This window comes from Schistocerca gregaria, chromosome 4 (assembly GCF_023897955.1).
Source record: "Schistocerca gregaria isolate iqSchGreg1 chromosome 4, iqSchGreg1.2, whole genome shotgun sequence".
Taxonomy (NCBI): Eukaryota; Metazoa; Arthropoda; class Insecta; order Orthoptera; family Acrididae; genus Schistocerca; species Schistocerca gregaria.
This window is the reverse complement of record NC_064923.1, coordinates 597,911,881-597,939,449: the sequence shown is the minus strand read 5'-3', so window position 1 is coordinate 597,939,449 and position 27,569 is coordinate 597,911,881. Positions and strand designations below refer to the sequence as shown.

General features: G+C 42.9%; 1 protein-coding gene across 1 annotated transcript; it reads right to left on the bottom strand.

Moving 5' to 3' along the window:
• Window positions 1-12,533: 12,533 nt before the first annotated feature.
• LOC126267828 (nematocyst expressed protein 4-like) lies at window positions 12,534-26,277 on the bottom strand. Its single transcript, XM_049973131.1, has 4 exons — window positions 26,216-26,277; window positions 17,014-17,337; window positions 16,556-16,877; window positions 12,534-12,678 (listed from the first exon to the last, which is right to left on the bottom strand). Exons 1-4 carry the CDS (start codon window positions 26,222-26,224, stop codon window positions 12,626-12,628), a joined length of 708 nt encoding a protein of 235 aa, XP_049829088.1. The 5' UTR covers window positions 26,225-26,277; the 3' UTR covers window positions 12,534-12,625.
• Between the last annotated feature and the right edge of the window lie 1,292 nt (window positions 26,278-27,569).

Sequence of the window (27,569 nt, the reverse complement as noted above, 5' to 3'; positions counted from 1 at the left end):
TACGGACACTATGGTCACACAAATCAACAATTTACGTTTTAGAGTTACATTTTCAGCATACTACTGAAATTTTTTTCTTGAACTGTTTGTCCCCATGCTTTCTACGATATTTAAGAAATGATTATTAGATCATTATGGGTGACATACACCAAACAAGCTAAGTATTGCGTTGAAAACGACAGTGATGGTTTTTCCATTATGTGCATATATGATTTTAGATATGTACAGTCAGTAGCAGAAGCAATGGATCGATATGACGCTCGCCCCAGTGTTGCCAGTTACCAAGATAGACATCGGCTGGAGCGTGCAGTGTGGCACAGATAGACAGCACAGTGGCGACGCCGAAATGCATTCTCCGTGCTTCTCTGCGCAGAACGCATAACTAACCGTTTCCTTACTACCACACCGCTGTAGTACGTCTCTTCTGATTTCCCCCCTCTAGGCGTTTCTCTACACACCTTCGTTAACAGCGTACACTCAGGAGAGTGTTAGAGCCGTTCTGGAAACATTAAACTGAAAATTACACTGAGTTGACAAAAGTTATGGGATACCTCCTAATATTGTGTTGAACCACCTTCCTCCTGGAGCAGTGCAGCAACTGCACTTGGCATGAGTTCAACAAGTCGCTGGAAGTCTCCTGCAGAAATGTAGAGCAATGCTCTTCTTATAGCCGCCCATAATTGCCAAAGTGTTGCCGAAGCAGGATGCTGTCCACGAACTGAGCTCTTGATTATGTCAAGCGAGCTGGGTGACCAAATTATTCGTTCAAACTGTCCAGAGAGTTCTTCCAACCAATCGTGGAAAACTATAGTTTGGCGACATATCAGGTTGCCATCTGTGGTTCATAGTATGGGTTCCTGCTGTCACGTCCTAGTTCATGAACCACGGGCATCGTATGAGTGGCCAAGTAAGTGGTCCTGACAGTCGGGATACCATTTACTTTCGAATGAGGCTGGGCATCTCGGACATACTCTGAGTCGTGGTCACTTTTGTGCTCAGACGGCAAAGACTACCAAACCCACCGGTTAGTCCCTCAACCATTAGGGTTAAAACTCAATAGGACCCGGGGCAAGTAAGGCTAGCACCCTGCTTCCCTGGTAATTTAAATATGATGCTGGCAACAAACAGAGAAAAATGCCTCGGACCTTTGGAGGTGATGGAGTCCCACCTCTAATTGACAAACCAGGGACTCCTAAGATACGACTCGGCAAACGAATGGTAACGAGATGGGGAGCTATTAATATCAGTGGTGGCTACTCAGGGAAAAAGGTAGAGCTGGCAGAGGCTGCAAGTAAGATGGGGTTGGACCTTTAGCTGTTATTGACATTCGTGAAAGGGGTGAGAAAAAAGAGGAAGTGGGAGAATACAACGTCTACCGGTCAGGAGTCAAAGCGTGTAGGGTTTTGCATCAGAAAAGAAATGGAACCCAGCGTAGTTGCAATAAGGTATGTAAACGAACGACTAATGTGGATAGATTTGATTGTGTGTAGCACGAAAATTAGGATTGTGCCAGTATATTCGCATTGTGAACGGACAGATCAAGATAAGATGGATAGTTTTTATGACGCACTCAGTGATGTAGTTGTTAGAGTAAAGGACAAGGACAGTGTTCTGCTCATGGGTGATTTTAATGCCAGTATTGAAAATCGAACAGAAGGGTATGAAAAGGTTATTGGTAAATTTGGAGAGGATGTGGAGGCCAACATGAATGGGAAACAATTCTTGGATTTCTGTGCCAGTATGGGCTTAGTAATCACAAACTCCTTTTTTAAACATAAGAAGATTTGTCGATATACTTGGGAAGGCAGGGGAACCAGATCTGTCATTGACTATATAATAATAGATCAGGAATTCAGGAAGGCTGTGAGGGACACACGTGTATTCAAGGGATTCTTTGCTGACACTGATCACTGTTTAATCTGCAGTGAAATTGGTATTGTGATGCCGAAAGTGCAGGAGGTCAGGTCCATATGTAGGAGGATAAGAGTGGAGAAACTTCATGATAAGGAAATCAGGCACAAGTACATAACAATGATCTCAGAAAGGTACCAGTTAGTTAAATGTAGTCAATTACAGTCATTGGAAAGGAATGGACAAGGTACAGGGACACAGTACTAGACGTGGCTGAAGAATGTCTTGGAACAGTAGTTTGTAAAGGTAGGATGAAGCAAACAGCTTGGTGGGATGACACAGTCAAGGCAGCCTGTAAAAGGAAAAAGAAGGCGTATCAAAAATGGCTACATACTAGAATTCAGGTAGTCAGGGAAAGTTATGTTGAAGAAAGAAACAAAGCCAAACAGATAATTGCAGAATCCAAGAAGAAATCTTGGGAAGATTTTGGAAACAGGTTGGAGACTTCGGGTCAAGCTGCTGGAAAACCATCCTGGAGTGTAATTAGCAGTCTTCCAAAGGGAGGTAAGAAGGAAACGACAAGTATTAGGGACAGGTCAGGAAAACTGCTGGTGAATCCTGTTGATGCCCTGGGCAGTTGGAGGGAATATTTTGAAGAGTTGCTCAATGTAGGTGAAAATACGATCAGTAATGTTTCAGATTTCGATGTACAATGGGACAGGAATGATGATGGAAATAGGATCACATTTGAGGAAGTGGAGAAAATGATCAATAAATTACAGTGCAATAAAGCAGCTGGGGTGGATGAAATTAAGTCGGAACTCATCAAATACAGTGGAATGTCAGGTCTTAAATGGCTACACAGGATAATTGAAATGGCGTGCGAGTTGGAACAGGTTCAATCAGACTGGACGAAAGCAGTAATCACACCAATCTTTAAACATGGAAACAGAAAAGATTGTAACAACTACAGAGGTATCTCTTTAATCAGTGTTGTGCGTAAAATCTTCTCAAGTATTGTTGAAAGAAAAGTGCGAGTATTAGTTGAGGACAAATTGGAAGAAAATCAGTATGGGTTTAGGCCTCTTAGAGGTTGTCAGGACCAGATCTTTAGCTTACAGCAAATAATGGCCTGAGGTCCCAGTTGTCCCAGTTGGTGCACATCGACAGCGCAGAAAGATACGTATATAGCTTCTTCTCTGTGTTTACTTCGTAGATTCTTACTTAAATTGTGTTTGAGTTTCGTATACGAGGTGTAATTTCGAGTTTTAGTTGCTGCAATCGTAATTCAGGCAGATTGCAGTGCAGTCGTCAGGCATTTGTTTTGTTTTGGTACGTCAGTGGCACTTGTGTGTCTAGTACGCCCTCAGAGACCAGTGTGGCCTTAGCTGCCAGTTGGTGCACATCGACAGCGCAGAAAGACACGTATATAGCTTCTTCTCTGTGTTTACTTCGTAGATTCTTACTTAAATTGTGTTTGAGTTTCGTATACGAGGTGTAATTTCGAGTTTTAGTTACTGAAATCGTAAATTCAGGCAGATTGTGGCGCAGGCGGTAGGCATTTGTACAGGTTAGTTCATACATTCTTTGCTTGTTTCCCTTGCGTTATCTAGACACGGACGCGTATTTCAGTAACTGTTGTTCAACGTTGATTAGAATGGACAGGGACTGTGATTGCTGTGTTCAGATGAGGGCTGAGTTGGCATCCTTCGTTCACAGCTGCAGGCGGCGCTGACATCGGTCGCGCAGCTTGAGGCTGTTGCCAATGGACACCACTGTAGGGAGCTGGACTTGGGTGTCACGGGGATGTCCACCTCGTCCCATCTGTCCTCAGATCGGTCTGCCGCTGTGGTTGCCCCAGTTGCTGCCCGCAGTGGTGCTGAGCCCTCGCCTGTGGTTGATTGGGAGGTTGTTCCAAGGCGTGGCAGGAAGCGAAAGACGTCCCCGGGGGCTGATCAGAAAGCCTCTCCGTGCGTCTGACAAACAGGTTTCAGGTACTGTCTCTGGCTGAGCCAGATGTAGCTGCCTGCCCTGTTTCAGAAGATGGTTCTCAGCCTTGAAGGTCCGGGCAATCGCAGATGGTGGGCTTATTGGTAGTTGGGAGCTCCAATGTTGGGCGCGTAATGGGGCTCCTTAGGGATATGGCGGCTAAGGAGGGTAAGAAATCCAGTGTGCACTCCGTGTGCGTTTTGGGTGGAGCCATTCCTGATGTGGAAAGGGTCCTTTCGGATGCCATGAAGAGCACAGGGTGCAGCCAGCTGCAGGTGGTGGCACATGTCGGCACTAATGACGTGTGACGCTTTGGATCAGAGGAAATTCTCTCTGGATTCCAGCGGCTATCTGATCTGGTGAAAGCTACCGGTTTTGCTTACGAGATAAAGGCAGAGCTCGCCATCTGCAGCATCGTTGACAGAACCGACTGCGGACCTTTTGTGCAGAGCCGGGTGGAGGGTCTGAATCAGAGGCTCAGACGGTTTTGCGACCGTGTTGGCTGCAGATTCCTTGACTTGCGCCATAGAGTGGTGGGGTTTTAGGTTCCGCTGAATAGGTCAGGAGTTCACTACACTCAGCTGGCGGCTACAAGAGTAAGGGAGGGTATGTGGCGTGGACTGGGCGGTTTTTTAGGTTAGAAGGCCTCGGGAAAGTATGGGGCGGGCTGCAATCTCAAAGGGTGCATGGCAAATACAGGACGTGCTTGGATCAAGGAACAGTCGGAATTGTAGTTGTAAATTGTTGTAGTTGTGCTGGGAAAGTCCCTGAGCTTCAAGCGCTAATAGAAAGCGCAGAAGCTGAAATCGTTATAGGTACAGAAAGCTGGCTAAAGCCTGAAATAAATTCTGCAGAAATTTTTACGAAGTTTCAGACGGTGTTGAGGAAAGATAGATTAGGCAGAATTTTTGGTGGAGTGTTTGTGTCTGTCAGTAGTGGTTTATCTTGTAGTGAAGTCGAAGTAGATACTCAGTGCGAATTGATATGGGTGGAGGTTATACTTAACAGTCGAACTAAGTTCATAATTGGCTCCTTTTACCGACCTACAGACTCCGATGATATAGTTGCTGAACAGTTCAGAGAAAATTTGAGTCTCGTAACAAATAAATACCCCACTCATAGGTTTATAGTTGGTAGGGACTTCAACCTTCCCTCGATATGTTGGCAAAAATACTTGTTCAAAACCGATGGTAGGCAGAAAACATCTTCCGAGATTGTCCTGAATTCGTTACTCCACGAACCCACGCGAATTGTAAATGGTTGCGAAAACACACTTGACCTCTTAGCCACAAACAATCCAGAGCTAATAGAGAGCATCAAGACTGATACAGGTATTAGTGATCACAAGGTCGTTGCATCTAGGCTCAATACCGTTTCTTCCAAATCCACCAGAAACAAACGCAAAATAATTTTATTTAAAAAAGCGGATAAAGTGTCACTAGAAGCCTTCCTAAGAGACAATCTCCATTCATTCCGAACTGACTATGCAAATGTAGACGAGATGTGTCTCAAATTCCAAGATATAGTAGCAACAGCAATTGAGAGATTCATACCTCATAAATGGGTAAGAGATGGAACTGATCCCCCATGGTACACAAAACAGGTCCGAACGCTGTTGCAGAGGCAACGGAATAACCATGCGAAGTTCAGAAGAACGCGAAATCCCGAAGATTGGCTGAAATTTTCAGACGCGTGAAATTTGGCACGGACTTCAATGCGAGATGCCATTAATAGGTTCCACAACGAAACATTGTCCCGTGTAAGAGGTCCATGACTGAAGAATTTGTTGCTAGCGCACTCGGGCAGTATAATTTCGATGGATTGCTCACGCGCTGCCTGCGATATGTAAGCTATAAGAGAATCTCAGACCAAAAAGCAGTGTTGACTGTAAGTCAGTAAGTAGTTGCTAGCAGTCTGGAATGTGAAGTTTGCTGGGCCGGTCGTGGTGGAGCGATGGCGGAGCCTGAGCTTTGTAGTATAAGATAAAAGCAGCCTGGCGCATATGTACTATTGTTATGTGAAGCCCCATGTAAATGTTTTTAAAAAAATCTCTTAATAATAATCCTTCTCATAATAAAGTAACTTTTGACAATTATTCATTTCGATTTAAAGAATTTACTAATTTCTCCAATCCATGGCCATCCCGATTATTGCAAAGAAAAATCTGTTGTTACTTTTTATACATGACAAATGTATCGGCCAGCATTGCACTGAGTTGCACCAGAATAATTTCTTATAGGAGCAGATATATACGCGTTATCCGGTGACCTTATTGAGGTAAGAATTGTCTATTTATTCAGAATTATCTTTCAGGGCCATGACGCAGCACTGCTGACGTCTAAAATTTACCAGTTTAAATTCACAGTCAGTTACTGAAAGGTTATAAGTGAGCCACAATTTTTTTATTGAGAGATTAGTACTCATTATATTATTGGGAGGTTACGCTAAATGTCAGTGTTATAGTTATATTTTTTTGCTGTTGGGAGGTTATTACACATATTAATTTTTTGTGGGGAGGTTACACCCGAAATTTGGTAGAAAATCCGAAGAAATTCTGGTCGTATGTAAAGTACAAAAGCGGCAAGACGCAGTCAATACCTTCGCTGTGCAGTGCCGATGGTACTGTTACCGTCGACTGTGCCGCTAAAGCGGAGTTATTGAACGCAGTTTTCCGAAATTCCTTCACCAGGGAAGACGAATGGAATATTCCAGAATTTGAAACACGAACAGCTGTTAGCGTGAGTTTCTTAGAAGTAGATACCTTAGGGGTTGCGAAGCAACTCAAATCGCTTGATACGGTCAAGTCTTCAGGTTCAGATTGTATACCGATTAGATTCCTTTCAGATTACGCTGGTACAATAGCTCCTTACTCAGCAATCATATACAACCGCTCACTCACCGATAGATCTGTACCTACAGATTGGAAAATTGCGCAGGTCGCACCAGTGTTTAAGAAGTGTAGTAGGAGTAATCCACCTACAGACCTATATCATTGACGTCGGTTTGCAGTAGGGTTTTGGAGCATAGACTGTATTCAAACCTTATGAATCACCTCGAAGGGAACGATCTATTGATACGTAATCAGCATGGTTTCAGAAAACATCGTTCTTTTGCAATGCAGCTAGCTCTTTATTCGCACGAAGTAATGGCCGCTATCGACAGGGGATCTGAAGTTGATTCCGTATTTCTAGATTTCCGGAAAGCTTTTGACACCGTTCCTCACAAGCGACTTCTAATCAAGCTGCGGGCCTATGAGGTATCGTCTCAGTTGTGCGACTGGATTGGTGATTTCCTGTCAGGAAGGTCGCTGTTCGTCGTAATAGACGGCAAATCATCGAGTAAAACTGAAGTGATATCAGGTGTTCTCCATCGAAGCGTCTTGGGACCTCTGCTGTTCCTAATCTATATAAATGACCTGGGTGACAATCTGAGCAGTTCTCTTAAGTTTTTCGCAGATGATGCTGTAATTTACCGTCTAATAAGGTCATCCGATGACCAGTATCAGTTGCAAAGCGATTTAGAAAAGATTGCTGTATGGTGTGGCAAGTGGCAGTTGACGCTAAATAACGAAAAGTGTGAGGTGATCCACATGAATTCCAAGAGAAATTTCGTTGGAATTCGATTACTCGATAAATAGTACAATTCTCAAGGCTGTCAATTCAACTAAGTACCTTGGTGTTAAAATTACGAACAACTTCAGTTGGAAAGACCACATAGATAATATTGTGGGGAAGGCGAGCCAAAGGTTGCGTTTAATTGGCAGGACACTTAGAAGAAGCAACAAGTCTACTAAAGAGACAGCTTACACTACTCTCTTTCGTCCTCTGTTAGAATATTGCTGCACGGTGTGCGATCCTTACCAGGTGGGATTGACGGAGGACATCGAAAGGGTGCAAAAAAGGGCAGCTCGTTTTGTATTATCACGTACTAGGGAAGAGAGTGTGGCAGATATGATACGCGAGTTGGGATGGAAGTCATTAAAGCAAAGACGTTTTTCGTCGCGGCGAGATCTATTTACGAAATTCAAATCACCAACTTTCTCTTCCGAATGCGAAAATATTTTGTTGAGCCCAACCTACATAAGTAGGAATGATCATCAAAATAAAATAAGAGAAATCAGAGCTCGAACAGAAAGGTTTAGGTGTTCGTTTTTCCCGTGCGCTGCCAAGCACTTAAATGTAAATTGCAGAGTAATCACGTAGATGTAGATGTAATGGAAAGAGTTAAGAGTGGAACAGGGAATTGTATCTATGCTTTATAGATCTAGAAAAGGCATATGACCGTGTTCCTAGGAGGAAGTTATTGTCTATTCTACGAGATTATGGAATAGGAGGCAAACTTTTGCAAGCAACTAAAGGTCTTTACATAGATAATCAGGCAGCAGTTAGAGTTGACGGTAAATTGAGTTCATGGTTCAGAGCAGTTTCAGGGGTAAGACAAGGCTGCAACCTGTCTCCACTGTTGTTCACATTATTTATGGATCATATATTGAAAACAATAGACTGGCTGAGTGAGATTAAGATATGTAAACACAAAATAAGCAGTTTCGCATATGCGGATGACTTAGTTGTGATGGCAGATTCGATTGAATGTTTGCAAAGTAATACTTCAGAGCTGGATCAGAAATGTAAGGACTATGGTATGAAGATTACCGTCTCCAAAACGAAAGTAATGTCAGTGGGAAAGAGATATAAACGGAGTGAGTGCCAAATACGAGGAATAAAGTTAGAACAGGTGGACGGTTTCAAGTACTTAGGATGCATATTCTCACAGGATGGCAACATAGTGAAAGAACTGGAAGCGAGGTGTAGCAAAGCTAATGCAGTGAGCGCTCAGCTACGATCTACTCTCTTCTGCAAGAAGGAAGTCAGTACCAAGACTAAGTTATCTGTGCACCGTTGAATCTTTCGACGAACTTTGTTGTATGGGAGCGAAAGGTGGGTGGATTCAGGTTACCTTATGAACAAGGTTGAGGTTACGGATATGAAAGTAGCTAGAATGATTGCAGGTACTAGTAGATGGGAACAATGGCAGAAGGGTTTCCGCAATGAGGAAATCAAAGAAAAACTGGGAATGAACTCTGTAGATGTAGTAGACAGGGCGAACAGGTTTAGATTGGGGGTCATGCTGCACGCATGGGAGAAGCAAGGTTACCCAAGAGACTCATGGGTTCAGCAGTAGAGGGTAGGAGGAGTCGGGGCAGACCAAGGAGGAGGTACCTGGATTCGGTTAAGAATGATTTTGAAGTAATAGGTTTAACATCAGAAGAGGCACCAATGTTAGCACTGAATAGGGGATCATGAAGGAATTTTATAAGGAGGGCTATGCTCCAGACTGAACGTTGAAAGGCATAATCAGTCTTAAATGATGATGATGATCTGTAAAAAATCCAATGTTGTTTGGGAACATGAAGTTCATGAATCGTTACAAATGGTCTCCAGGTAGGCGAACATAATCATTTGCAGTCAGCAATCTGTTCAGTTGGACCATAGGATCTAGTGTATTCCCTGTATAAATAGTCCACCCCATTGTGCGCCACCACCAGTTTGCACAGTGCATTGTTGAAAACTTGGGGCCATGGCCTCGTGGGGTCTAGGCCACACTCGAACCCTACCATCAGCTCTTACCAACTGAAATTTGGACTCACCTGAGTTGGCTGACGGCCTTCCAGTCCTCTAGGGTCCCATCGATATGGTCACGAGCCCAGGAAAGGCGCTGCAGGCGATGTCGTGCTGTTAGCAAAGGCACTCACTTTGGTCGTCTGCTGTCGTAGCTCATTAACGTCAAATTTCGCCGCACTGTCCTAACGAGTACGTTCGTCGTAAGCGTCACACTTAGTCCTGCAGTTATTTCACCCAGTGCTGCTTTTCTCTTAGCACTGACAACTCTACACAAACATAGCTGTTCGCGGTCCACCATTGCGTTGTTCATGGTGATAGGTGATGACTGAATTAGGGTATTCTCGGCTCACTCTTGACACTGTTGGTCTTCGATGATTTCCGAAATGGAACGTCTAGCTACAACTACCACTCCGAGCTCAAAGTCTGTTAATTTCCGTCGTGCCGCAATAATCACGTAGGACACTTACTCACGTGAATCATCTGAGTATACATGACTACTCTGCCAAGGCACTTCACTTTTAAGCCTTGAGTAGCGATGCCAGAGCCATCTGTATTTGTGCATATCGCTACGTAATGACTTGTAACCCCAGTGTGTATTCAGTCTGCAGCTCACACCCTGCGTTGACGTAATCCAAAACATAAAATCTACATTACATTGGACATGTTCTCATTCTGTCTACAAAAATTGACAATTCTCTCCAGCACGTCTACGTCGTTGAACCACAACAAGCACTAGCACACGCCTCATTTTACGCTCACAAATACAGTACTGGCCATTAAAATTGCTGCACCACGAAGATGACGTGCTACAGACGAGAAATTTAACCGACAGGAAGAAGATGCTCTGATATGCATATGATTATCTTTTCAGAGCATTCACACACGGTTGGCGCCGGTGTCGATACCTACAACGTGCTGACATGTGGAAAGTTTCCGATCGATTTCTCATACACAAACTGCAGTTGATCGGCGTTGCCTAGTGAAACGTTGTTGTGATGCCTCGTGTAAGGAGGAGAAATGCGTACCATCATGTTTCCGACTGCGATAAAGGTCGGATTGTAGCCTATCGCGATTGCGGTTTATCGTATCGCGACATTGCTACTAGCGTTGGTCGAGATCCAATGACTGTTAGCAGAATATGTAATCGGTGGGTTCAGAAGGGTAACACGGAACGCCGTGCTGGATCCCAACGGCCTCGTATCACAAGCAGTCGAGATGACAGGCATCTTATCCGCATAGCTGTAACGGATCGTGCAGCCACGTCTCGATCCCAGAGTCAACAGATGGGGACGTTTGCAAGACATCAACCATCTGCACGAACAGTTCGACGACGTTTGTAGCAACATGGACTATCAGCTCGGAGACCATGGCTGTGGTTACCCTTGACGCTGCAGCACAGGCAGGAACTCCTGCGATGGTGCACTCAGCGACGAACATGCGCGCACGAATTTTTTTGGATGAATCCTGGTTCTGTTTACAGCATCATGATGGTCGCATCTGTGTTTGGCGACATCGCGATTGGGCGGTGTGGCCGAGCGGTTCCAGGCGCTTCAGTCTGGAACCGCGCGACCGCTACGGTCGCAGGTTCGAATCCTGTCTCGGGCATTGATGTGTATGATGTCCTTAGGTTAGTTAGGTTTAAGTAGTTCTAAGTTCTACGGGACTGATGACATCAGATCTTAAGTACCATAGTGCTCAGAGCCATTTGGACCATTTGCACAGACATCGCGGTGAACGCACATTGGAAGCGTGTATTCGTCATATCCATACTGGCGTATCACCCGGCGTCATCGTATGGGGTGCCATTGGTGACACGTCTCGGTCACCTCGCGTTCACATTGACGGTGCTTTGAACAGTGGACCTAATATTTCAGATGTGCTACGACCCGTGGCTCTACCCTTCATTAGATCCCTGCGAAACCCTACATTTCAGCAGGATAATGCACGACCGCATGTTGCAGGTCCTGTACGGGGCTTTCTGGATACACAAAATGTTCGACTACTGCCCTGGCCAGCACATTTTCGTAATCTCTCAACAATTGAAAACGTTTGGTCAATGGTGACGGAGCAACTGGCTCGCCACAATGCGCCAGTCACTACTCTTGACGAACTGTTGTATCGTGTTGAAGCTGCAAGGGCACCAGTACCTGTTGTACACACCATCCAAGCTCTGTTTGACTCAATGCCCAGGCGTATCAAGGCCGTTATTACGGCCAGAGGTGGTTGTCTGGGTACTGATTTCTCAGGATCTATGCACCCAAATGCGTGAAAATGTAACCACATGTCAGTTCTAGTATAATAGATTTGTCCAATGAATACCCGTTTCGTCTGCATTTCTTCTTGGTATAGCAGTTTTAATGACTAGTAATGTATAATGAATTTGACCCAACCGTCTTCCGTACTGTTTACATGAAATAGTGTAAAAATTAATCAGGGAGATTCTGCTCGCAGGTGAAATAGGTACCTGTGAAAATTTGCAGTGGACACAGGATGATTATGAATGAGGGCATACAAGGTGGTGGGATACAGTCTGACACGCTTGTAAGGGTGTTGCAGGGTAGTTTGTGCTGAGAAATAATAGTTAAGGAAAAGACATACGTCGCGCTGTTCCGATTTCATTTGCATTGACGTTAGCCAATCAGGTTGTTGTTGCACGAACGAATTCAAGCACTTGCTCACTCTAAAATGCTACAGGCATCCTGGTTCCATGAGTTAACTCTTGTTCAGATGCTCATTACCAGTTATGATGTACCTTTTTGGAAGTGATAAATTCAAGCGAGGTGAGAACAGCATAGTTCGTTCAGTTTGCGGAAACCTAACGAAGATTACGTTTGGCGACACTGTCTCTGGCAGGCTGCTTCTATCTGTGGGCGCGAGTACATGACTGGCCAACTTAAGTGCTAATTACATCGGAGACGGTGCAGTGTATCGGCTTTTATTCTTAACAATAGCCTGCCCTGCAGCACCATCAAAAACTTTTCAAACTGTTTCTGACCACCCTGTGCGCTGTCTCAGTACTTTTCTCCTCTGGCTTCAGTTAGACAGCAGAAAATTGCAATAAAATAGATAAAATTGTTAAAAAAGACTTAGAATTTATTTCTGTTTTACAGTTTTTTTACAAGATGTTATACGTATTTACAACTTCGTCGAATCTGGATGCCTCTTCACTCGTTTCGTTTCGGCGTCCTGGTCATCGCGTGTTCCAATTTGGCACAGCCTGTTGACGGAAAGTAAGAAAAATTCAAAACTTATGGATTCAAAACTTCTAAAAATTTTTGTATGTCTATGTATGCAATTAAAAAAACTTAAGCATTACACTTTCGTCGGTGGTACACATAATGGAAATCTGATTATCCTTTGACTGAACATCTTTCTGGGAGGAGATATGAACAATGGTCCCTTGACTAAGTATTCAAACTCTTCTAGGTTAAAGCACCTCTCACAGTGCTGCTACATCTTCGTATTGCATTTCGATTTGCAGAATTACATAGAATCCGAAATTCTTATAACCAAGCGAGAGAATAAATGCGAAGTTGAGGTTTCTGTTGCTTTAGTAACACAGGAATCAATTAAATCTAAGTGAGAAATGATCAACTGATATAGTATTTTTCCATTAGTGACCATGTACGAATGACATTTCACTTATTATTAGTTATTGACGCTATGGCGGCAAGGAAAAGAAGTCACTTGCAGCTTCGTGAGGCACTCGTTAACTTTATCTCAAGAAACTCAACAATTGAAAGTTTCGGACACATTTTTATTCGTTTAAATATATTACTTGTCTTGAATTTACAGTAATTATTATATTATGAAAACAATAGTGACGGTCAGGATGTTTGTGTGCAAGCTTTCTAAGGGCGAAACCAGATTACAGCTGTTCAAATAAATCAAGCTGCTCCTAGTTACGTCAGTTCTTCAAGTTACCCAAAGATTAAGTGATTAACGTTTATCCAGTCAAAATCGCAACAGGAACGTTTAATAATATTAATTTCCGGTGATTACGGCCGTCGTTCGTTGTGCTTGTGGGTCTCAATCGACAATATTCAAAATACGAAGCTTTACTGGCCTATCAGTGCGTACTTGCTACACCAAAGACCCAGTGCGTTTAACTCAATGATCCACCACGGCATATACAAGGGGACGATTATTGAACTAAATGAAAAAAAAGTACATTAGTTACAAGTTACGGCTCGACCACACTTTAATCAACATGTAAACGTCACTACAGATATTCAGATTTAGGTTATGACATGTTCGATGTTCCTGCCATCACTAACGATGTTGTGGCGCAGACGAATAGCGAATTTCTGCATGACCCGCTGAAGTGTCGAAACATCGACTCTGTCGATGATCTCCTGAATGGCTGTTTTCAGCTCAGCAATGGCCTTGAGGTTACTGCTGCACACCTTGTCATTAATATAGCCTCAGAAAAAAGGGATCACTTGTGTTCACATCCGGAGAATATGGCTGCCAATCGAGGCCCATGGCAGTGACACCTGGGCACCACAGAGCCAGAGTGCAGTCCCCAAAGTGATCCTCCGGGATATCGAACACTCTCCTGCTTCGATGGGGTCGAGCTCTGTCTTGCATGAACCACATCTTGTCGAAATCAGGATCGCTTTGGATAATGGGGATGAAATTATCTTCCAAAATCTTCACGTGCCTTTCGGCAGTCACCGTGCGATCAAGGAATATCGCACCGATTATTCCGTGACTGGACATTGCACACCATACGGTCACCCGTTGAGGGTGAAGGGACTTCTCGACTGCGAAGTACGGATTCTCGGTCCCCAAACACAACACCATGCCCTGCGGGCAACCGTGTAGTTTGAACATTATAGCGAAGTCCGTTCAGAAGTTATGACGATTTTATTTCATATAGTTCAATAATTTTCACCCTGTGCTTTTCTCGGAGAATTCGATCTGTCACAGAAAAACGAAAATTAATGTAATTGTCTCTTGAAACGTTATACTGGTAGGACGTCGAGGTTTGTTATAGACGATTAAGTTGCCATTTTGTGTGTGGAGATTATAGACAATAAAATTATTTCATTCTAGTCAACATAACAAAAAAATGTTATAATTTTATTAACCGCAACATTACTACTAATAGAGATTTATATTACAGTTTAGCATTTTTTATCGGTTTTAGTGAACGGACGGAGCAGAAGCATAAAGAAAGACCCTTATTCTAGTATTGTATCTTTCTGAATTAATCATAATAGTTACAAAAATATTTTCCAACAACTTTCATTTTACAAATTACGATTTATTTTGCCTTTTATATTGTCAAAGATAACATTTCGTGAGCCCAATTAGGCAACTGTTTCATGTAGGGAGAGTTATCAGTATTAAGGTTTATATACTGTAATCAGTATATGATTCGTTCTGCAACGTATGATTGCTCTGTCGTTATGTTACACCTATAACGATGGTTATGAGTACCTAATTTCCTTGTAAAAACATTTGTAAGATAATCTGGAAGTCGCCCGACCAAAAGACTTAGAAACAAAGAGACTACACGCTATTGGTTGATGACACAGAGGTGTTATTAAAAATGTAACATCTGAAAGAGATATAGAAATAGGATCACACCACTAGCTTGAGGTGGCCAGTGTCTGTAAAAGGATATAATGCAGTAACCGCAGGTGAAGAGAACCAACTCGAAAAATAAACGGAGATATATTAAAAGAAGGCCACATTAAGGACAAATATGAAATCGAATTCAAAACAGGTTTGCTGCACTGGAAGGAGAGGCAGATGATGTAGGTAAGTTATGGTCTAAGCTCAAGACCGGAATCAAATAGCCGCAGATGAGGTGCTGAACTCGTTGGAGAGGAGGAGGAGAGTAGGAGTAGGAGGAGGACAAGGAGGGTGGTTTAATGACAGGTGCAGCCTACAAGAGAAAAGTGGGTGAAGTATTGTCGCTGGCGAAGAAGACGAGTGAGTACGGTTGGGATACGTGGAAGCTTCTAGAGAAGCCCCGTGGACAGAAAAACTAGAGTATACAAAAAGCAAGATAACACAATACAAGAGACTTATAGAGGACCGTCTGGTTCTTCAAGAAATCATAGAGCGCAAGGCTTTACACGATCAGAGGTCAAGCAGGACAGATGATAACATAGGAAACGAAATCCATGGTGTTGCGGAAAAACTATTTTGAAACTCTCCTGAATGTGGATAAAACCACCAACAGCGTTGCTACAGCAGCAGAAGAAGAAGATCTGTACGGAGAAAGTAGAGTGACAATACCACCAGAGGAGCATGAACTGCCGAACATGAAAGAGGTAGGAGAAGTCATAAAAAAACGGAAGAGAGGAAAGGGACCACGAATAGATGCCATACTTGCAGAGAACATGACAGAGGGAAGGTATATCGTACAAGAGGAGAGTGTACAACTTAATCTGTTTAAATTTCGAGAAGAGAGAAGATTTGGCAGAATGGAAGCAGTCTGTAATCTGTCCAGTACTTAAGAAAGGAAACCCAGTCAGATGCAGCAAGTATAGAGGAATTACCTTCCTATAAACAGCTTATAAGATCACACATATGCTGCTGTTGAAGTGGGTAACAACATACGTCGAGGAGGTTTTGGATTCCAAAAAGAAGGGTTTCGGAATGGAAAATCAACCATAGACCAACTACTCAAAACAATACAGATGCTATCAAAAAGATGCTATTGAAGCGGCTAACAACATACATCGAGGAGGTATTTAGATTCCAACAAGCAGACTTCAGGAAGGGAAAATCAACCACAGACCAACTACCCAAAATATTTAATTTAGACTGTACATTGCTGCCTTTTCATGGCAGATAATGGAAAAATGCTACAGATTTTTATCGTTGATGTATTATTTCCTCCTATATTCTCTACATCGTGTGTCATTCTTTATGCTCATATCTCTTTAAAATTCTTAACTGTAATTGTATAAATCTGCTAATAATGTTCAGAATCTAATCAAGTAAGCAGATGGTACCAGTAGATTGATGTGAGTCATTATAGCATTAATGCACTCATTTTCTCTTATCTCCATATCATTTAGCGGTACTTCACAGTAATATCAGTAAAGGTGATACTTCACAAAGCTTCTACTTACAAAACGGACTGTCTTCAATGCTCTGGCAGTCCATAAGAAGGTTCGGGAGTAGCATAGTCTGCTGATGGTGTCGTTGCTGGCACATGTAGACCAAACACTGGTGCAGGTGGTCCAGCAAAATCTGGTGGCGAAGCTGGTGCTGCAGGTGGAGGTGGTGGTGGTGGATGTGGTGGTCCATATACTGGATGAGGTGTCCCATACTCTTTGGGTGGCGGTGGAGGTGGTGGTGGTGGTGGTGGTGGTGGAGGTGGTGGTGGTGGTGGTGGTGGTGGGGGAGGTGGTGGTGGTGGTGGATAATAAAGAGGTTCAGGTGGCCCATACACTTTGGGTGGTGGTGGGGGTGGTGGAGGTGGAGGTGGAGGTGGTGGTGGGGGTGGTGGGGGTGGGCCATAGACTGGTGCAGGTGGGCCATAGACTGGTGCAGGTGGGCCATAGATTGCTGGAGGTGGCCCATATACTGGTGGTGGAGGTGGTGGTGGTGGTGGTGGAGGTGGGGGTGGGGGTGGTGGTGGTGGTGGTGGAGGGGGTGGTGGTGGGCCATATACATGTGTAGGGGGACCATACACCTCTACTGGGGGTGGTGGTGGCGGCGGCGGTGGTGGAGGGGGTGGAGGTGGTGGTGGTGGTGGTGGTGGTGGTGGTGGCGGTGGTGGTGGTGGTCCGTACACTGGGTGTGGAGGTCCGTAGACTGGCACTGGTGGTGCATAGATTACCTTTGGCACTTGGTAGAGGAGCGGGAAGTCAGCCGTGGTCAGCCCGAAGGCTGCCATCAGGAGTAGTGCCTGTGGAAAGAAAGTCAGTGTCAGAGCCTGTTCAAGAAAGCATTTTTTTCTAACAACAAAGCAGGCTGCTGTAAATTGCGGTGCAGAGCAATTAGCACATCATCCAGCAAGCACACGAGTTGCACCAGAATATCTACTCTGAGGAGACTGTGACTGTACTACACAATTGTGGAGAATAATTCACAGGCCCTTTCCAGAAACATCCCTCTTTTAATGTGCACCATCTGTGAACTTGAGATCATTGTTAAACATCACCGATTTTAAATGTTACTGCTCTCTTCTTTCCTTCCATAATTCTCCACTGTTGGGATTACCGTTTCAAAGCCACAAATGAATTATGACTGTTCGTAATCTGAAGAATTTACCTCCCTGTTGTCAAAGTATGTGGTGTCCAGTCTGTGACCAATAACATGCTGATCTAGCTTGAGTGTAAGAAATAAAAGTCGACATTAAAGAAGAATTAGTTTGCTACCAGGCATGATCTCCACAAAAATTTTCTGTAAAACTCTCGAAATAAAAGTAGATACACAAAGAACCGATACAGAGTAATTTTATATACGTCCAATCTGTGGAGATAAACCTGAGCTCACAATGCAGTAAATGTCATCTTCCAGTGAATTACATTTTTTAGCTGTAGAAATTCAAGGTATAAGAGGGTGTAGATAGATTTATTAGACTTGAGAAATTGGTAGATGCGAGATAAATGACGTTATAATATATACTGCACTAACTATGACTCTGAGGCTTACACTATTGACATGAAATGGGCCGTAACTGTATAATTTTGTAGATCTTTATTGTAACAATCTTAATTGCAGTTTGTCACACATAACTGCTTTCGGTTAGTTATTGATGATTTTCACATCTGATTAATCACTTGTTGTGGAAAGTGAACACTGATAACATATCTTTAGGATAGTAGGCATGCAACTGGTTTAGTAAAGACTGGTATCGACAAAATACCACTTCTCTTCAGTCCATATGTGGTACAAATGTTTGAAGATTCGTCATTTATTAGTATCATGACAGTGCACAGAGTAGCGCAGAGAGCACGATTCGTTGCCAGTAACCATTACACAGGCCAACGAAAATTTTTTAAACTTTTCTTACTTTGATAGCTGATCTTTATAGACCTTTATGACCTGAATCCAAATGTAGGCTTAGTTTTTCTGTATCACCCATAGTTTTCGAGCAGTATGCTTTTTAGTATATAGTATAAAAATCCTATGTTGTACGGTAAATGGGGAAATTAATGAAATGCTTTGTTACAACATAAGCATGGTTTGTATTCATAGTAAGCTACTTAAACAATGATTTGTGTTAATAGAGGTCTGAATTGTCAGCTGGAATTGGTTTGTATTTCCTTTCTCTTTTTTACTTTGAAGCTTCTTGTGTTGCTTTTTCTACTGTGAGTCGCTTGCTGAACTTCTCGGCGAAGTGACTAACAGTAGTCCCCCATCATGCTGGTGTTCCAGCGGCCTTGTTAGCGTTTTTCCATCACTTTAATGTCCTGGTGAAGACGCTATCCATGCTCCTCACTAACATCTCCCATATTTTCCGGAAAGTAATCAAGGTGACTGTTCAAAAAGTTAACTTTCAGGCTCATTAAACATCCTAAAGTTTTCAACTTCTTTAACATTGTAACTATAATAGAAACATATGCTGGGTCTTTTTTGTGTCCTAAGAACTTTTTAACGACTTGCTTGAACGATATCCATGCTTCTTTCTCATTTAAGGTCATTGTGGTTTCAAAGTTAACATCAAACGTCAATTTTCTAATGTCAGGTCCGACAAAGACACCTTCTTTTAGTTAAGCTTCTGAAAGGTGTGGAAACTTTTGGCAGAGATACTTAAAACATGGTCCAACTTTAGGCAAAGCCTTTACAAACTGTTTCATTAGGTCTAACATTATATGTAGAGGTGACAGTAGTACGTTTTTTGGATCTACGAGGTCTTTGCGTAGGATGTTCTTCTCACCAGGTTTTAAAAACTTCCTCACAGGCCAGTTCTTTCTGCACCAGTGATGATCCCTAACCGTAATGTCCCTTTCACACATGAAACATGGAAATTTGGTAAAGCCACCTAGCTGACCAAGGAGCATGCATGTTACTTTTAGATCGCCACATATCCTCCAACCATGAGCAGAATAGCCTATTTTATTTAGCACTATTGCTAGGTTTTCATAGCTTTCTTTCATATGTACAGAATGTCCACCAGGTATAGATGCATACATGTTACCATTGTATAATAAAACAGCCCTTAACCCAGTTTTGGATGAATCAATAAACAGCCTACAGTCTTTCTTTTTGCATTATATACGAAAATCATTCATCAGACCAGGAATGTCCGAGCAGTAAACTAAATCACCTTCTTGTTGAAAAAACTTGGAAAATTGCTGCTCTCGGTTTCTGTACATGTATGTGCTGATTCCAACTGTCGATAATTTCTTTCCTTTTTATCTAGAGCCAAGCAGTTCAGATTTTTCTTTCGTTGCCCAGATCCCTGACCAAATCGTTTAGCTCGGTCTGAGCTAACAATTTGAGCTCTAGACTGTCTATATTACAATGGAATTCATCATCATCTGGTTCATCTAAATCACATTGTACATCAGAAATAGTTCTGCTGGAATAGAATTTAAATCATCTGGTGGTTCAGGAACCGGCAAATCTACACCGTGTCCTACTGATCGGATGGCGGATAGAATGTTAGGGTAGCTTATTACCTTCTTGTTTTTAGAATTATGACCAGTAATATCAACACTGCCAAAGTAGCAATCATCGGAATGATTTCTTGGCTCCCGCCATATCATAGGAACAGCAAATCTGAAGGCTTTTTTTCTCCTTTTTGCATCATTTTCTTAGATCATCAGCACGCAAATAACATACCTTATGCTGCGCTCAGTATTCATGTTGATCACCAAGTTTAGATCCAAAGTATGTAAACCTTTTTCACAAAGTCTGTAATGTTTCTTTGGTGTTTTTAAATCACAAATTCACCACAAATATAACAAAAACTGTCATCCGAGTTTTTACAACCACGATTAGACATTGTGCGGAGGGCACGAACAGGAAACGGGAAAGTGAGATTCGGTTGACAGTAAACACAAAAATAGAATCGGCCTTTGCCGCGCGGGATTAGCGGAGCGGTCTCGGTCGCTGTAGTCATGGACTGTGCGGCTGGTCCCGGCGGAGGTTCGAGTCCTTCCTCGGGCATGGGTGTGTGTTTGTCCTTAGAATAATTTAGGTTAAGTAGTGTGTAAGCTTAGGGACGGATGACCTTAGCAGTCAAGTCCCATAAGATTTCACACACATTTGAACATTTTTGAATCGACATTTTTTTGCTAGCAAATGTTTTTCAGCAGTGCTACCAACGTCGTCTACATTCATAACACCTCCTTTTCAAATCATTGTAACTAAATAAAAGCTGTTAAATTCTTTAAAAAATCGCTTAATTTAATAAATTTAACTGTTAAATGTGAAGAAATGGCGAGTGATACAGTTTTTTAAGTATCATATTTGCACTTCCCACCCTAAAAACATAATAATAAGGTATTTACCCATATCGGCAGTGGCTACAGATGAATTAGCAACTGGCGTACTGGGTCAAATTTATAGCAGGAGTTGATAAACTACTTATGTGAACCTGAGACAGAATGACATCTAACCTGCAAACTGTAGCTTAATTAACTTAGTAGTGAAAATTGTGAAAAACGAGTGCCTATGGAAAGAGCCGAGTGTGCTGAGTTGAATATTCAACTGTAAGTGTAGAGATTCTCGTGATATGCGCACTTGCATCTATTATTTATTAGTGACATATAAATTACATGTGGCAAAGGCAGAGATTCACATGGTACAGCGCAAAGCGCATGTTGCCACGAGAACAGCAAAGGTGACGCATGAAGTATGAGCTGTGTGGGAATCGCACACGGGCTATTGCTCGGCCTGTTTCCACTCTATAGTGCAATGATTTCTCAGTGACGTTGGGTAACGCTGAGTTTATAGCTGGCGAGGTACTTATAAATCTCCAATACGCTTTGTACAGTACATGTATTTAATGGTTGAACGTCTACATTAGCTAGAAAGGGTATCTATAGCCACAGTTTTTTTGGGTTTGAACTGAACTAACATGGTGGGTGACCTATCAGTGAAAAACAATAAAAATCTACCGGAGCATTTACGAATTTGTGCAGTTATTCTAGATAAGTAATCTGAAAATAAATACTTTTAAAATTTAACGAAAAGGCCGTACGTCTCATGACAGACTTTCAATGATGGAAAGGATAATACGTGCGCCAGTTAGCTAAATGTTAAATCTAACTGAAGTCTAGCCGTTAAGTCAGACTTTTGTTTGCCTCGTGTAATGAACCCTGGGAAATGAGGACCTACAAATATTAAGGTGTTTGAAACCAGTAGTCACTCAGAAGGAATTATCCGAATGGAACGGAAATAGGTAGATGTACAGACGAACAAATGATTACAGCTCGTCCAAATAAGTTGAAACATCGGAAGCTGCTTCATCGAGTCAAATTCAATGCCATATGCTTGTTTAATACGAGCGTCGAATATTAATCTGCTGAAAAGAAATTTCGGAGAAGCGTGTACCTCACACTAATCTAATGTTCGGCTTATTCCTCAGCCATAGTGGCACCGGAACTTGTAGAAGGCGGTCTGTGATAAACCGACACTGTACGAAAAAGAGTCAGTGTTGAAACGTAGATTCGAGGTTCAGGTGGAACACCCTTTGTCTACTAAAATGACCAAATTTTACGTTGTCTATGGATTCTTTAAAGTGCCATGAAAACAGATGGGACAGTTCTTTTAGCAACGCAGTGGCTAGCGCTTTTATCATTGCGAATGTTACGGAGGCCCATATCTGAGTAAAATAGAAAAATGGTTAAACAGGGTGTACACTCTAAGAAAAAAAGAAAAGGCACACCATGAAGGAAATATTCGATGGGATGGAAATCAGTAAATGTGATGTATATGTACAGACGAACAAATAATTACAGTTTCAGAAAAATTAGATTTCTTCAAGAAAAAGACTTTTCGAAAATTGAGCAAGTCAGTAACGCATTTGTGCACCTGTGTCACTTTTGCCAGCAGTTAATGGGCTTTGCACTAAATAAAACTTTGTTGGATGTCGTCCTGAGGGATATCGAGCGAAATTCCGTCCACTTGGAGAGTAAGATCGTCAAAATTCCGAGATGACTGGACGGCCCCGCTCGTAATGTTATAAGCGTTCTCAACAGGGAAGAGACCCGCTGACCTCGCTGGCTAAGGCAGGGTTTGGTAAGCAAGAAGACAAACAGTAGAAACTCTCATCGTGTGTAGGCGGACATTACTTGTTGAAATGGAAGCCTAGGATGGCTTGCAACGAAGAGCAGCAAAAATAGGCCTAGAAGATTGTCGATGCATCGCTGTGCTGTAAGGTCGCCTCGTATGACATCCAAAGAGGTCCTGCTATGAAAAGAAATGACAAAAAACGTTCAAATGTGTGTGAATTCCCATGGGACCAAACTGCTGTGGTCACTCCGTGCGGCAAAGATATGGCATCTGAGACCATAACTCTTGGTTGGCGGGCCGTATGGCGCGCGACAGTCAGTTTGGTATCCCACCGCTATTTGGGGCGTCGCAGACGCGTCTTCATTGGCCATCGGGACTTAATTCGAAGAGCGAGTCATAGCACAGGGGTATTCTGACGGTATTCTACTCCCTGTTTTGTTATCCTTCATGGCTAGCCATCGTAGACTTACGTTTCAGCAAGATAATGCCCGCTCACATACGGCGAGAGTTTCTAATGCTAGTCTATTGTCTCTAATGCTAGTCTTCGAGCTTACCAAAAGCTACCTTGGCCAGTAAGGTCACCGGATCTCTCCCCAGTTGAGAACGTTTGCTGAATTATGGGCATCGGGATTTTGACAATCTAATGCATGCACTGGACAGAATTGGGCACGATATCGCTCAGGAAGATACAAAACAACTCTACCATTTAATGCCAAGCCAAGTAACTGCTTTCAAAATGGCTAGAAGTTGCCCAACGTTATACCTTGCTCAATTTTTGAAGCTCTTTCTCTTTAATAAATCATCAAATTTTTCTGAAATTGTAATACTTTGTTTGTACATGTACATCACATGTACTGGTACCGATTTCCGTCCCATTCGAATAGTCCCTTTGTGGTGCGTGGCCTTTTTCGGCTTAGAGTGCATATTTATCGTACACAACATTAATTTGCTTTCGTTCTAACTCTTGGTAAACATGCCATGATCTAATATTGTAAATGTAAAAATTACGTGCACAGTTAAAACGCGAAACATACAAACCACGAAAATAGACTGTCAGAAGGTTATTCATTTCTTGTGCCTAATGCCTTGCAAGCAATCTGAGAACCCAAAATGGTAGATGATATAGACTGTGGTAACAGACAACACATTCTCGTACGTGGCTCAGATTGTAGATGAAACTGTATTAACAGGTACGGCACGGGAGCGGTAGAAATGAACGAGCATGTTGTTATATTGTTGAAGAAGAAGAAGAGGAAAAAGAAAAAGAAGAAGAAGAAGGAGAAGCGAGGGTAGACTAATATGACACCCATAACTGAAATTAGACGTATAGCACGAACCTTCAAGTTCTATGTTTGTAAATGAAACTTGGCATACAGGTTGCACATAGCGCGATAGGAAACGCTTGTGTGTCTACTTTAATATGAACGCTGTATGTACAACTCAGAAATTAATATTTGCCTACTACTTTTCGACATCTAGAAAGTGCTGTAGCTGCGTCTGGAAACAGTTGGTTGGGAGGTACGTTTTACATCAGGGGCGCCCGAGATTTCGGCTGTGGAGCCGTGCCCGCCCACGAGTGCCTAAAAAAATGGTTCAAATGGCTCTGAGCACTATGGGACTAAACTTCTGAGGTCATCAGTCCCCTAGAACTTAGAACTACTTAAACCTAACTAACCTAAGGACATCACACACATCCATGCCCGAGGCAGGATTCGAACCTGCGACCGTAGCGGTCGCGCGGTTCCAGACTGTAGCGCCTAGAACCGCTCGGCCACCCCGGCCGGCTGCCGGCTGCGAGTGCCTAAGCGCTCAGCTTTGATACACATCTGCCCCGCCTCTGTGCCAGCAGAAAACTGTGAAAGCACTGCATTTAAATGGCAGTTTAGTCGCTCTGCTTCCTGCTTCGTTATATATTTCACATTTCTCAATAACGTAAGTCACAAACAAAACACATATTCATTATTATCTAATTATTTTTGTCGTATTGAAGACATTAGATAATTTTTACCTGGTACAGACTATCAGCATACGGACAGACACAAGCTGTTTCTTGGAGCTCCACACTCAAGTTGACGCGTAGTCATGATTTATTTAGTTTCATAAGCGAAAAATGGTGTTTCATACAAGTACGTCGATCGAAATACTGTAGCACTCTCGCAACCCTATTATGCAGAGTTTGAAACTCCATCTGAGGAAAGCAATGTAAACGTCCTGGATAGTTTAACGTAAAGAGATTTATCATTAGGACTGAAATTTCTTGTAGGTCAATAATTTACCTCTACACTTGCACACAAGCGCTTTCAACCGAACCGACACGTTATAAAAAAAATTTAAGACTGACAGTGCCCTCAAAATTTTTATAAAACTATCATTATAATTCTTTCAAGGCCACGACGAATCCTTCAAACCTTGCGTTCTCTTTAAGCTAGTGAGCGCAGGGAACTGGACAGCCGGCCGGGGTGGCCGAGTGGTTCTAGGCGCTTCAGTCTGGAAACACGCGACTGCTACGGTCGCAGGTTCGAATCCTGCTCGGGCATGGATGTGTGTGATGTCGTTAGGTTCGTTAGGTTTAAGTAGTTCTAAGTTCCATGGGACTGATCACTACCGATGTTAAGTCCCATAATGCTCAAAGCCATTTGAACCATTTTTTGGAACTGGATTATCTTTGACAGTGTGTGTGTGTGTGTTTTTTTTAAATCCATCCCCATCAAACCAGAAAGAAGTTGTTTCTCACCTTTTACTGTATTTCTGTGGACAGTCAAGTCCACTTAAAATGTGGCGTCTGCAATCCATTCCGGATTTTCTAATTTTCGGTCCTGCACTTTTTTTTGATAAATTAAAGGATAGCGAGTTTTAAATCGGAAAATCGTTCCAGGCACGCATGTCTCTTGACTTAAACAATTTAGTTTGGAGTAGTATATGAATTCTTCATACTCTTCGTTCTTCCACTGAAAACTGCCCCAACTGACAGCGGATACAAGCGTGCAACATCAGAAATTTTATTGCTCGTGCCACCGATTTCTTCACCTGCTCCCGGCCTGCAACCTTAACACAAAGTGCTTTATTGTGTACAGAGCAAGGAATACAGTCTGCCGATCGTTGTAATTTCTTTGCCAACGTTCCTTCCTGAGTGGTACTGTACTGTGATTTCGTAGCGAATATGCAGTACCAGTCGCTTATCGAATGAAGAATCGTCATCCCTCTCTTCTGTCATTCCCATTCATCTTAAAGTTTTGCAACTATCGATCACAACACCGCCTCTTTTTCTGGAAACAGCCACTGGACCTGTGAACGTCCCTCATACCGTGAAGAAACGGCGAAGGCTAAACAGAGCTGACAACACGATTCTATCGAACTCAGAAAGTTGTGCCGACAGAAAAATGCCACACCGCAATACTAAATGAAATGTGACGCTGTTCCGAGTACTTCCGAACAGTACCGAACACAGCCGAGTAACAGGCCGGGGCTTGGCTACCACGAGCTGCACACGTGAAGTTTGGCGCCCCGTGGTCGGCCCTGCGTTAAATAGTTCCTAGTCTCACAGACAACAGGGCTGTCAGCACCAAAGCGATAACTGCGTGAGCATCTCGACTTACCAGTCTCATGTTGTCCCGCACACGAGAGCACGGATGGGCTGACTGACTGCTGATGAACTGTGGCGGCGCTTTTATAGGGGACCGCAGGGGTGGCGGCGCACTCTGAGGCAACTGTTTACTCGCTGCTCAGGGAAAGCGACCGACGAGGTCGCCGCGGCCTCAGACGGAGTTAGCCGTTGCTGCTTGTCGCCGGCCATACTAATTACAACCCCTCAAGTTAATTACGAGCACCGCCAATAAACATGCTCAACTGCCTGCATGCCATCTGTGCCGTGCTGCCCCCACCACTGGCGACTGATTAATATCATGTGCAGGTTAAGAGAGAAACTCTAAACCAGTGGTTGTCAAATTACAGTCCGCGTGCATCCCCAGTCGAGTATTCGAGAGGCCCTCTGGTTCTCACCCGTATTTTACAAATATATGAGTGAAGCAACTAACATTCGAATCCAAAAACGTCAACTAACCTTAAGCGCTCAGTAACAAACAAAAAATGGTTCAAATGGCTCTGAGCGCTATGGCACTTAACATCTGAGGTCATCAGTCCCTTATAACTTAGAACTACGTAAACCTAACTAGCCTAAGGACACCACACACATCCATGTCCAAGGCAGGATTCGAATCTGCGACCGTAGAGGTCGCGCGGTTCCAGGCTGAAGTGCCTAGAACCACTCGGCCACCACGGCCGGCCCAGTAACAAACAAAAATGCTTAGAGAGAAAGGAAAGTTTTAAAATGTGCATGGTTTTAATTGACATTGGTGAATTCGGCCATGAGCTAGGCAAAGACTTGCGCTTGCTTTAGGGGTTAGGGGATGTGAGAGGGGGATATGTTACATCTTCCAATAATGACAACTCACTGGCGTTTGCGACTCATATCGTTCGACTGTTATGGTAAAAATGTCGAACTATGGATTGGCGGATGCACGAGCGTGTGCTACGGCTGCTGATAACTATATATATATATATATATATATATATATATATATATATATATATATATATATATATATATATATTCCAAAATATACGCAGATATATATGGACGATTATCCCCTTATACGTCGATATATCGATATCAAAATGGCCGATGCCGGCTGAAGTGGTCGAGCGGTTCTAGGCGCTTCAGTCTGGAACCGCGCGACCGCTAAGGGTCGCAGGTTTGAATCCTGCCTCGGGCATGGATGTGTGTGATGTCCTTAGTTTAGTTAGGTTTATGTAGTTCTAAGTTCTAGTGGACTGATGACCTCAGATGTTGAGTCCCATAGTGCTCAGAGCCATTTGAACCATTTATTTTGAGTGCCTACTTTTAATTTTATATTATGTCTCTTTCACAATTTTTGATAAATATTCGTATTT